This window comes from Aythya ferina, assembly GCF_964211825.1.
Source record: "Aythya ferina genome assembly, chromosome: 1".
Lineage (NCBI taxonomy): Eukaryota > Metazoa > Chordata > Aves > Anseriformes > Anatidae > Aythya > Aythya ferina.
The window spans coordinates 167,095,423-167,108,044 of record NC_140296.1 but is presented as its reverse complement, the minus strand read 5'-3'; the positions used below and the strand labels follow the sequence as shown (position 1 = coordinate 167,108,044).

At 33.5% G+C, this 12,622-nt stretch overlaps 1 protein-coding gene across 5 annotated transcripts in view; it reads right to left on the bottom strand.

Annotated features, from left to right (window-relative positions):
• Nucleotides 1-748: 748 nt before the first annotated feature.
• Nucleotides 749-12,622, bottom strand: part of CAPS2 (calcyphosine 2) — a 33,435-nt gene continuing 21,561 nt past the window's right edge. For all 5 annotated transcript variants that reach the window (XM_084516382.1, XM_084516383.1, XM_084516384.1 and 2 more), the window contains 6 exons: nucleotides 11,346-11,461; nucleotides 7,304-7,374; nucleotides 5,595-5,749; nucleotides 4,927-5,046; nucleotides 3,738-3,834; nucleotides 749-2,065 (listed from right to left, as the gene is read on the bottom strand). In XM_084516382.1, the coding sequence (XP_084372508.1) occupies nucleotides 1,890-2,065; nucleotides 3,738-3,834; nucleotides 4,927-5,046; nucleotides 5,595-5,749; nucleotides 7,304-7,374; nucleotides 11,346-11,461 (735 nt within the window). In that variant the 3' untranslated portion in view covers nucleotides 749-1,889. The remainder of the gene's footprint in view (nucleotides 2,066-3,737; nucleotides 3,835-4,926; nucleotides 5,047-5,594; nucleotides 5,750-7,303; nucleotides 7,375-11,345; nucleotides 11,462-12,622) is intronic.

Below are 12,622 nucleotides of genomic sequence, written 5' to 3'. Positions count from 1 at the left end.
TGATCAGTTTTTCTGCTCCATAGGATAATGTGGAATAACCTTCCTAAAAGCATCACCAGGGAGGTTTTCTCGCAAAAAAAAAAATTACATTAATACATCATTTCCCAATCACTGTCACACTTATGAAGTCGTAACTCAATTTGGTACATTGATAAGTGAACAAGTCTAATAACAGAGTAGGTGATTCTTTAAAAGACTGACAAAAATGCCACTTGATATTTTTCAGTTATTTGAACAGACACATTAACAAAGAGACCATTGTAAAATCTGAGGACACCTTTCTCAGAATCACCAATTCCACAAACACTAATCGACAAAATCTTACCAGAAAGAGACATTCCAGTAGCAACTGGGAATTAAAAAATAAAAAATAATAAAATTTTATGTGCCACATCAGAATTCTTGCTTTAGAATAAGCATTGACAGAATCTGTCTTTCCCTGTAAACCAACACAGACAGACTTCTGCAGCCCCAAACTGAACTGAAAAAAAAAAAAATCCTCATTTGAGGGTTTAGAGGAGAAATTGCAATTCTAGATACACATGCAGACATGGTACAAACAAAAGATAACAAAGCAATTAGAACAAGAAAGTGCTATATCTAGAATAAACCAGTCCGCCACAGAGGGACCAAAGGCCCTTATTTTAGCATTCATTTTCAGCACTGCACTTAAATTCCTATGAAGCGCAAATTCTGTCCCAGAGGAAGGTTTTAACAATCATGGACTAAATTCAAAACTAGTCAGACATGCATGGAGAAAACTAATATACTTTAATTGCATAGGCTTAAAAAAATCCTGTTCAACATACAGTTAATTTTGAAAGGTATATTGAAACCAAAGGCTATCTACATATATATGTATATATAAAACTAATTAATAATAGATTTTTTATTTCTTAACATAATTAACCTTATAGAATTAACAGGATGTATTACACTGAAAAGCATACCTGGCTGAATATTTGAAGTAGCAAGGCATATTTTAATTTGAAGTTTAATTTTTGTTGAAAAATGTGTTTTTGTAATATATACTTTTCTGTTTCCTACTTTCAGAAAAGACATAAAATTATGTATATCAATGTGACAGACAATATAATTGATTAGTTTAAAAAAAAATCACAGCAATAGAAAGTAGAGAAGCCAGATATTTAAATATAAATTTGTTTTGAAAACAATTTAGCAAAATAGAGAAAAAGAAGGACACTGAAAAATATATTTATGCTTGTTAAAGCTGTTGGGATTCAATGCTCATCTGAAAATCCCTGAATAAAAAAAAAAAAAAAAAGTCAGCAGAGATGGTCTGGATACTAGTTTAAAGGTTAATTGGTCTTACTTTCTCTGCATTTTCAGTACTGCGGTCTTCCTCCAAATTTGATGAGGATGGCCTGCTCTCTCTCAGGCTGACCACCAGCATAAAACATGAGAAACAAAGCAAAGAACGTTATAAGAAAAAGTATGGCATTTTTATAAAAAGAAAAATGAAGAAAAGCTACCACAGATATTTACACCATTTACATCATATCTAAAGCTTTACAAAATCATAAAACTAAAATTTATCTTGCACATAATCTCACACATTTTAGTATTTTAAAATAAGAGGGAATTCGAAAAAGACACTTCATTCTAGTATCAAGTTAATGCTGCCTTCTGGTATGGTGAACAGCCAATGAAAATGCATGGACACCATTTATATGGAAAAAGTGCTTAGTACTGCTCAACAGACTGTAAGAAACTTAACTTTTATTATTCTGAAAGCATCTACAATTTTCAGTCCTTTAAATTGATTTAAGACACTAAGCGTGAAGTAATGCATGTCACAACTAAACTCTTCCTTGTTTAGTTCACTTCTTGTTCAGAAGGTCTTTCTTTTTCATTTGTCTTCTTCCACTCTAAATTCCCCAAGGGTTCCTTAAGATGTTAACAAAATCATCATCATCCATGATTCCAATACTTAATCCTTCATAGTAATCTTCGAACTCAGAATAGGACACTTCATTGGGATTGCTGCAGGACTCTCCTAATGTTTCTAGAAATGATGCTGTAATTTCTTCTTCTGTAGCTTTGCCTGTGAGTGCATTTTTTTTCCATTAATTACATTTTCAAGACCAGTGAATATATGACAGTTAATATATTTTAGGAAAGAAAATCTAAGATTTTGGCTTGCAAATATTTTTCTTGAACAAATTCAATATTTCACAGGCGGCAATGAAGTCATTTATTCACTTAACATCAGCTGCAGAAATTACCTTCCTTTAATAGCAAACTATAGCATTAAATATCATTGGAAACATGAGGCCAAAGTCAATTTTAATAGATTATAAGATCAGGAAGATTTTTCTTCAAATGACTGCTAAAACTGAATGGCACATTCCTTAATTAAAATTCTGGTAAATCAGAAGTAAACTTGTGATAAATCATGTGTTTAATGTAATATGAGTTCAAAGCTCTAGGAACAATTTAAGATGCAAGTTTACATTCAAAAATGTTCTGGAATTGACACGTGTGTTCTAGCAACTTAATAAAGATTATACTTTAGTTTACTTTTATTGCATTGAGGAAAAAAATGGAGAAAATATAGCATTACAGCAATGGAAAAAAAATGGAATGTCCAACATCCTTAACCCACAAAATATCCTCACATATATTACTATTAAGGTCACTGGCAAAACAGAAAACATCTTTTCTTCAACTGGTAAAATAGAAAGGTTCGGGACACTAAGGAGACTCACATTAACTAGTTTGGTATCTGGAGATATTATTTTAGAAACAAAGATTTAAACTCTTATCTTTCCAATGGTGGTATTCAAACATTTCTGTGAAGCCTGAAAAATAACGAAGATACCAACATTTTCTCTGTAAAGAATGACAATCCATGTCCCAGAAATAAATTAATAATTTATTCAGAAGGATCCCCAAGTGATGAGTACATCTAGTGTCACTTGAAAGCCTTATAGAAGTTGAGGAAAAACAGTAATATGAAAAGGAGAGTATTCTCTTAATTTAAAATTACTGATATCATAGGGGTTAGTGATTTCTTGCACATAAGAGCCGATATATAACTACTTAAATGTAGTCCTACACAGGTAAGGAAAGGAATCTAACCTATATATATGAAGCATTTGCAGCATGATAGAAAGCAAGCATTAATTTTCAGCCTGGAGAAAAGGAGGCTCAGGGGCAACCTTATCACTCTCTACAGGTACCTCAAAGGAGGCTGTAGCAAGGTGGGGGTTGGTCTGTTCTCCCATGTGCCTGGTGACAGGACGAGGGGGAATGGGCTAAAGTTGCGCCAGTGGAGTTTTAGGTTGGATCTTAGGAAGAACTTCTTTACTGAAAGGGTTGTTAGACATTGGAACAGGCTGCCCAGGGAAGCGGTGGAGTCACCATCCCTGGAGGTCTTTAAAAGACGTTTAGATGTAGAGCTTAGGGATATGGTTTAGTGGGGACTGTTAGCGTTAGGTCAGAGGTTGGACACGATGATCTTGAGGTCTCTTCCAACCTAGAAATTCTGTGATTCTGTAATATTGTGAATAGTAATGAATTCCATTACTATTTATAGCCAAGTTCCAGATAAGGTACATCATAGGTAATCAGAGGGAAAAAAGTTCATGTTAACAGCTGAAATGAAAACAGTTTATATTAGTTTCAGTTTCTGGATCTCATATCTCTACTAACAAGTTCATTGCTTTAATTGTGGATTTTTATTTTTGGTTGTTGTTGTTGTTAATGGTAATTACCTGCCAATACTAGTGGATGTTTCTTTGCACAGTAACATTTTCTGATGTCTACCATAGGAACACTTCCAGTTTTGTTGAAGTCTAGTTTCATGTAAGCCTAAACAAAGAGGAAAAAAAGGCAGAAAAAAATAAAGTCCAAACACACTTAGCTACCTAACACATATTTTCAGATCTCGTTCGATGGATTATTCTGATTTACCTATTTTATTTAAGTAATTTGAATCTACTATCATAGTCGCCAGATACTAGTAAAGGATTCAACATTATGGAATTTCACAATTGTTTTATCTTGACAACTTTTACTTCAAATGTGGTCCACTCACAAACTCAAAAAAAGTAAAAATAAAAAATTGTCTTCTCTCCAAAATTTCTAGCTCATCCTTAGAATCAGCAGTTAAGCTGCTTCCTTTCTGTCTCCTCCAATTACTAAGATTCCGGCATCATTCCAATGTGCCTCTACAGCACTACTAAGAGCAGCTTCACTTTAATTTCAACAGCTTACTCTAATACACATACCACTACATAAGGCTGGGACAGTCAGGTCATCCATGATTAAGAGAACAAAAGCATGTCCCATTTCTTGATCTTTATGATATCCCATCACTATGATACTGGCTGGTTTGTTTCCAGCATGAAATACTGGTTACAGTCACAATACATTGCCAATCCCTTTGTCTTTCCAGTTTCTATATAGACAAATAACAAAGTGACATTTCAAATGTAAAAAACTCTTGCAAATGTAATGCCTCTAATTGTATGTCTCAAAGAAGAGAAGTATTATTGCCTCTATTTTAGACATTGAGAAAAAAAAAAAAACGCACACAGTGCATATGGATAACAAATATAGTCATCTGCCAAAATACAGGAAGAGATTTCCGGAAGACAGAGCTTTGCAGTGCCAGATGCCTTACACACTGGAGTAAACTGTAAGAATAGCATGCATACTCAAACCTAAAATAATAAAGGACTTGTTTCTAGGTTGCTGTTCAAAATTAACTAACTCAACAATGGAACAGCATGCTGTCTTCTAATTTACATTTATTTTAACACACTAATCTGACAGTTTAAAAAGTCAATTACCAGATGCAAAATTTAAGAAAAAAAAAAAATTCAAAATGTAATAAATAACCAACTCCAACCAACAGAAGTTAGACTGCAAAATATCTACACTATCTGCAGTGAAACTTACTTTTCTTACAAATGCTTTCCGATATTCATTCATTTCTCCAACTATGGCACGAACAAATTCTCCATAATCAACTTTATCACTCTTGCTGTCATCAAGAATAAGCCACAAGGATTCAAAGTCCTGTAATTTTAAAATATTTTGCCAAAGTTTTTCACTATGTCATAGAAATAAAAAACAATTGCTACAACAGGAAATTACAATACTGTCACAAAGAACAATGTCCCCATCCAAGCTGACTCAAACACTTCTCAAAATAACCTAAGTCATCATTGGTCACTGATGACCATAATTCACATTATTAACCATTTTGATAACTGTGTGCTTTCCTTGTAACATAATATTTAAAAAGAAGAGCAATTAGTAAATAGTATCCTATAGAATATCTTCAAAAGGCTGAAAAAGAAAACTGGATTGCAATTCCACTTGCCCCGCTTCATAAGACAAGAAGATTGCACTCTTATTTGTTTCTTCATTCAAGAATTTAAATAGGCCTGAATGCAGAAATGCCAATATAACAACACAAGGAAAAAAAATGCAAAAATAGGTATTAAGATGTAGCTTTAAGCAAAGGGGTGATACCATAAATTAAAGTGAGATAAGTATTCACTTACCTAAGTATTAGTATATGAGTATAACCTTATAATTTCAGCCTTATAATTTCAACTTACCCCTTCAGGCACTTCCAGATGGAATACTTTCAGAGCTTCTTTAAAGTCTGCCTGAGAGAGAAAACCATTTCTGTTCTTGTCTATACGTCGGAAATATTTTCCTAGGCCTGTTACAACACGAACTCCTCTTTTACTTAGTGTTTCTCTGAGCATACCTGAGGATTTACAGAAGGAAAGGGCATAACGATTAACTGAAGTTAACCGTATGCTATAGGGCTGTTACAAAAGTAAACAAGACCACAACTGTTTTTCACACTGCTGGTTAAAAGACACATCATCACATCCAGACTCTCATACCTTTGATGACCAGATGAGAGTTCAAAAGAAAATTATCGTTTACTTAACATGTGAATAGAAATCACATAAAGCAGCAGCAACATTTAATAAAACATTAAAAAGATCACAGAAGGAAAGAATGTCTGTTGTGTTCAGATTATGAAACTGCTAACTTCCACTGGAATCAAATACATACACACTATTATTCAATGCCCAAAGCAATTCAGCAACACTACTTTGGTAATACAAACATCCCATTATGGGACACACAGTTATTTTTTTTCAGTACAAACATGTTAAATACACGTGGAAACAAGAACAAATATCAATAATTCTGTAAAATCATTCCAAAATGTTAGGCAAAGAACTGTTTCTATGGTAAAAATGATGGCTTTACCAAAATCTCTGTGCAGCAGTTTCTCTTTAGGGCTGGGAGGGGAGGATGAGGGATGATTTTTTTCCAGTAAAGATCAAACTCAGAAGTACATTGAAATACATCTTGAAGTATATACACTACGCTTTCTTCCAGGGCACACCAGCAAGTCTTAGATATGGTCAGATAATTGAGAAATCAGCTTGTGTGCATTACAGCAGGACCAAAAAAAAAAAAAAAAAAAAAAAAAAAAAGAGGTGGAGAACTAGAATATAAAAAAATATATCCCTAATGTGTTATTCCAACAATCTTTCTAAAAGTAAGTGCTCAACTACATTATAGTGATCAGAAAGTGCCTACTGGAAGTGGGTTCAGCTATTAAAAGTTATGCTGGAGATTCTACAAACTAAAAACTGTTCACTTCAACAGTTTTTGTGGTCTACAAGTTACACAGCAAGTACATAAACATCCTTCTACAGTTTTAAACACAAAGCTATGCTCTTGTCCAAAAGACTACAGGTAGGAAATTGGCAAAATACAATTACATATTCTAGAATATACTATTAGATCGTACTCACATATTTAGTACAGATAACATTGAAGAATATGAAAAAACTACTTTTTAATGGGTAGAAATAATGGCCAAAGAACTATCTAAAGCAGAATTAACTGAATAAATAAGATTGTTTGAATATTTCACCAGTATTTTTTTTTTAATTTGATGCTAATTTAACATAGGATCAGTGTTATGATTTAGCATTCTTTTTTAAGATTTTGTCATCACAGTGATATTTTATCTGTTACATTCACAATTATTGCATACTGTTTCCATGATCTTTAGCCAGACTGTTTATTTAAAGAAGCAAAGTTAAGAGTAGAAAGTATTCTTATGAACAGTTTATCCCAGTATCAGATTTTAGTAATATTCTGATAAATATCTAACTCTTGGTTAGCTTCATTTATTCAAATAAAATCTTTGAAATGCCACCACTCTTCTTTGTGCTGAGCTATAAAGTCAGATACAGAAATTAAAAATAAGTGTGTTCTGGTAGACACAAACCTTGAATCTTTTTGAAAACTCTGCTGTTATCTTGCTCAGAACATTCTTGCTTGAATTCCTCAGAGGGAGCTCTAAAATAGCAACAATTTAAAGTTGATTAGTGAAAATTATTATTAGTGAAAATGTAATATTACTGAATTCAAAATAGTTGTAGTAAAAAATAAATAAATTTGAACTTTGTATTTAATTCTTATACTACCCTGATAAGCATTGCATCCAAGTTCTTGAGTTTGACGTGGCATACAAAAAATTCCTTGTTGAATAGTTGCAGATATAGAGAAACTCTTGTCTGACACTATTCCATTCGCAGCTCCTCTACCAATTTATAACTCATGCATAATTCCTCCTGTTTGTACAGTCTCCAGAAGCATATCTGGACAGTCCTAATCTTCAGCTCAGACCAGTGGAAAAGTTTGTTAAAGCAGCAACACTTAGTTACCAGGAAAATAACATGAAGTAGCTATAAATCTCTCTTTAAGAGAAAAAAAAAAAAAAAAAAAAGAAAAGTAAAGAAAAAAGACTATACAAGTAATGTCTTGAATCTTTATTTTCCTAGCAAAATGTCTAAATTGTAAGACCAACAACTAAATGATTAAAGAAAAATAGTCAGCAAATTTCCACCTGTTTTATGTCTTGCCTCATTTATGATTAATGGAACACATGGGCAAAAAGACTAACATTGTTATTAAGGGCAGAAGAGATTATCTTCCACGATGCAGATCAAGAACAGTATCACTTAGGGAGGCACTGGGGACCAACACAGCAACAAAGGAATACTTCTGCAGAGAAATGGAATTATTTGAAAGATTTCCATCTGACAGTATTCACGTATTTCACACACTATGACCGAGTTCCTTACAGTAAGAACAGGTTCCATATTCTTTCAACCAACAGTATACGACAGTGTATGTCCTGAACTGAGGAAGAATTGCCATGGACATGGTCCATCAAGGGCACCTGAGAGCAGTAAGAGAGAATTCCAGATCTTGTAACTGCAGTGACCGTGCATTCTCCATGCAACCTACAAGCAGTTCCAAAGAGCAATGGCCATAATTTACTAAACAAGGAGATAATGAGAAATTTGCAAGCTAATGGATGGACATTTTTCATAGAAGAAATGGACATAGTATTGATAGAAACTTTGAAGAACCTGAAAAGTTTTCCACCAAAGATTTTAAGGAAGACAAATATGCATGTATGCTAATTATTGTTTAAAAACCTGCTTTCTTTGCTTAGTTCTTGCAGCACTACATAATGTAATCCATTTAAGAGGGCTCTAATAAATAAGTCATGGATTTCTAAAAATGCTCCACAAAAATGCTTGGGGGAAAAAAAAAAAAAAAAAAAAAAAGCAAATGAACAGGACACAATAAATGGGAATCACACAAAAAGAGAATTTGTCCCAGTATTCTGATCAGCCTTCTTAAAAGAACACCAGCAAAGTTCAAATCTCCAGGAAAACATGTTTATGGATATTGATGCATTTTTATTTGAATGTTGAATAGATAAACATATACCCTCAGGGAAAATAAAATCTCCCTCAAATCAAGGAATCAATTTCTTGTAATATGTCCAGATAATTAAAAATCTGTAATGACAGATATTAATGACGGAAATGTTAACACCATTCCGAATTACTTTTATATTTTTTTGTGTGTGCTTACACTGCTAACTGTAGGTTATACACATCCAGAAGAAAGAAATGCTTCTAGTTCAGATATGAGTGATAAATTATGAAGGGAGGAGCCACCTTGTACTGGGACCAAATAGGAGTCTTAACTACCAAGGTTAAAGCACATAAAGCAAGGTAAAGCACGTAAGTTTTCTGTTGGCAAATGCATAAGCCTTCTCATTTCAAATACAAGCTAACCATTAATAAACACCTTATTGAAAGCACCTTATCTTTCAACAATGTGCTGTTTTGCATCCTCTTCTGAAGAAAACATGATTAGCTACAGGTATTTGACATGGAATCTGACTTAATAAATACTGAATTTCTGAGGTCATTTGTTTCTATTCTCATTCCTACATGCTAACTATATGTCTGCCAAATGAAAACAATGTAAACTCACAGTAGGTAAAGAAGTTAACTACTAAGAGAACAAACTATGGCAAGGGTTTAGCCCAAAAGCTGGATCAGTGCATCTCAGGTTCCTTCACTAAAACTTATGGTGAAATTCTGTATTGTGTGTTCTCAGAAGGGCTTCCCAGTAATCCCAATCAGAAGTAAGTATGAAGCTTGATAGAAAAAATACTGTGGAAGAACCTACTGGAAGATTTAAAAAAAAAAAAAAAAAAGTGCTGTAGTTATCTTTTAATTACAGTAGGAAAACAGATGTAAAAACTACTGCCAACTTCAAACTACTTGTTCACCAGTGCCTTGCCATGAAGGACTACTCCTTATTTTGGAGGCCAAAGACTTACCTCTCTGCTATTAAGAATTTTCACTCCAGTTTGGTTACCTCCCATTATGAAGTCCGTATGAACTTGTCCATATCAAACTACCTAAACTGTAAAGGCAACCATCTACAGAAGACAACATACATGTACTCTCACTAAAACAAACATAAAACACAAAAGATTCATAGCTTGTGGCAGAAGGGCATAGCTGCTCCTGAAAATCTGCAACAGACCTTTTTGACTCTACCCACCTGAGTGGGTACATTAATCTGGATAAAAGGACTCAGATCATGAGTTTTCCACCAGAGAAGACCGAGTTACAGTTCAATAACACCCCCACCCAGACACAGCGTTCAGAAGAATTAGACAGACTTCAATTTACTACCTGAAAAAAAAGGCACACCTCAGGTTAAGAGTGTATAAAAAAGAAGTAGCAAAAAAGAAGTACCAGAAAAAAAGTAGCAGAAAATATGAATTTAAAACCCAATGAACAGGTCTTCATTCTCAGCCTTTCAGAAACAACACTGGATCGCCTCCAAATTCCATAGGTAGAAAATTATCAACAAATGAAAAAAAAAAAAAAAACAAAATGATATGCTTCTAAGATGTAAAATATCCTACATAAGCCAACCAATATTAAACTATTTTATTTCATGAAGACCCTGCAGAGGGAACAGTTAGCATCATACAGCTATATGTTTCTACAACCAATTAAATTTGAATTTACAGTTTTATGGACTGTTAGCTCACTAGGGCCTCTTTGCAGAGCTTTCAGTGTAAAGGGACCTTAAAGTGAATATTACCGTAACTGAGAATAAGCTTCATATATCTCAACACTTGCAAAAAGAAAAATAATGGTTAGTTAAGATGTTCTGACGAAAGTAGTTTTTAGATACTAAATATATTTGAGTCTGTTACTGTTGGTCGTAGTCAAGAAGAGATTGTAGTACCAATCTTTTATAGATTGTAGATTTACAAGGAGAGGCTGTGAGAACTGAGAATATTTAGCCTGGAGAATGCTCAGGGTGATCTTACTGATGTGTATCAATACCTGACTGGAGGGAATACAGCAAGTGGATGAGAAAATAAACGTGTTGAGAAATAAGATGCCCAAATGCCTGCAGTCTACAATGTGTAGCAGTATCTCAAAGACTGAAGAAAGAGCGCATACAAAAAGGAAGTAAGGAAGATGGGGAAAAAAAAAAAAAAAAAAAGAAACCATCAATCCCTCTCCTGACTGTGTTCAAACACTTGTATTGGCATAACTGATATAAGCAGTTAATATAAGCTTCACAAAAGATTCAATAATAATGTTGATCACAAAAAAATTATTTTTCCTCTGAACATAGTACATTAGTTCATTGCATCAGAAAAGTTTCAGAATATGGTTTGTGTTAAAAAGACTTCAAACAAAGCAAGTAAGATAGCTTCGTATTTAATTAATTCTTTTTTTTTTCAAGTTACTCCTTATCATTCTAGGAAGTTATTGAATTATAGAACATCCACTCAAATCTATTACTAATTTCTCCTAACAACAGCCTAAATACAGATTTTTTAACAGTATAAATAACATGTTAGAAGCTCTTATAAAAAATATTTTTTGCTTAAGGAAGACTAATTTGAAAAAGTTAGCTGCACTTACTTGAGAAAATCCATAGCTGTTTCATCAATATTTATCACACGAAGGGTGAGGACTGGGTTCTGCTGAACACTTTCTGGAAGATTATGATCAACACTTCGGAAAGTTAGGTTAGCTCCCTGTTGGCAAAACATAGAATGGTTTACAAACAGGTCACATAGTTTGTAGCATATGTTCTGCAAGACTTTCAGAAGTATGATCATTAAAGTCTTGCTATGAAACGATGGAAAAAGTGTAACTAAGGTCAGTTAACCTTATTAACAGAGCTTTTCTAATACTAAATAAAAACAAACAGACTTCAAAATAAAACTTTATCTTCTACGTGGAGGTTTGTCTAGTAAGAGCATCTACTCTACCCTAATTCACAATTGAGTAATGTGATACTATAGATTGTTGTTCCCTCAGCCAGGCTCTACTTTTGTATTTTTCTTATCCCTTCATTCTTATGGAATCCCAAACTCACTGGACCACAGAACAGAGGATCACAGAAGGTGCCACAATGATTCTCTGAGAGCCAGGTTTTCAGACTATAAGAAACCCTCTACAGTTACACTCAATAACCTACGATCATATTTAATATAAACAAACAACCAAAAGGTAGACATCCCAAAGTTCAAATAATCCTTGCAATGCTTAAATATGTAGTTATTCTTTAAAATTATTGTATTTCAGTAATAAATATTGAATAAAAACACACTAACAGTAGTAAAAAGTTCTATTCAGTACTGTCCCTTCTGAGTATTAAAATTCCTCTTCCCTCCAAGCTAGGGACAGGGGACATAGCTTCTTTAACTTTGGAAAATATGTGAGGTAACTGGTTTGTGAGACAGAGAGGAAGGAAAAAAAAAAAGAAGAAAAAAAAAAAAAAAAAGAACATTGTGAAGAATCAAAAAAGCAGTAGCTCTAACTATAATATCCATGCAGGCTTGGATTCTAAAGATTCCAACACCCAAAGTAGGAAGATATTGCTGCTGTGCAAGTGTGTCAATCACTTGGACTTTGTGAAAGATTTGTGTATCTTAATGTCATCCGAGAAACTGAGCTTGAAGATATGGATATTCACAAATACGACATCATTCCAAAGAGATAATGGACTCCGGGACAGTATATTTTGTGGATGTCTTTAAGACACACCTTTATTTAATACACATTCCCATAATTCCATTTGCAGGTTGCAAAGATACAAATGACAACCAAAAAAAAATTTCTAAAAAAAAAAAAAAGAAAAAAAAAAAAAAAAAAAAAAAAAAGCTTCAATCTCCATACCACAAACAAAGTCA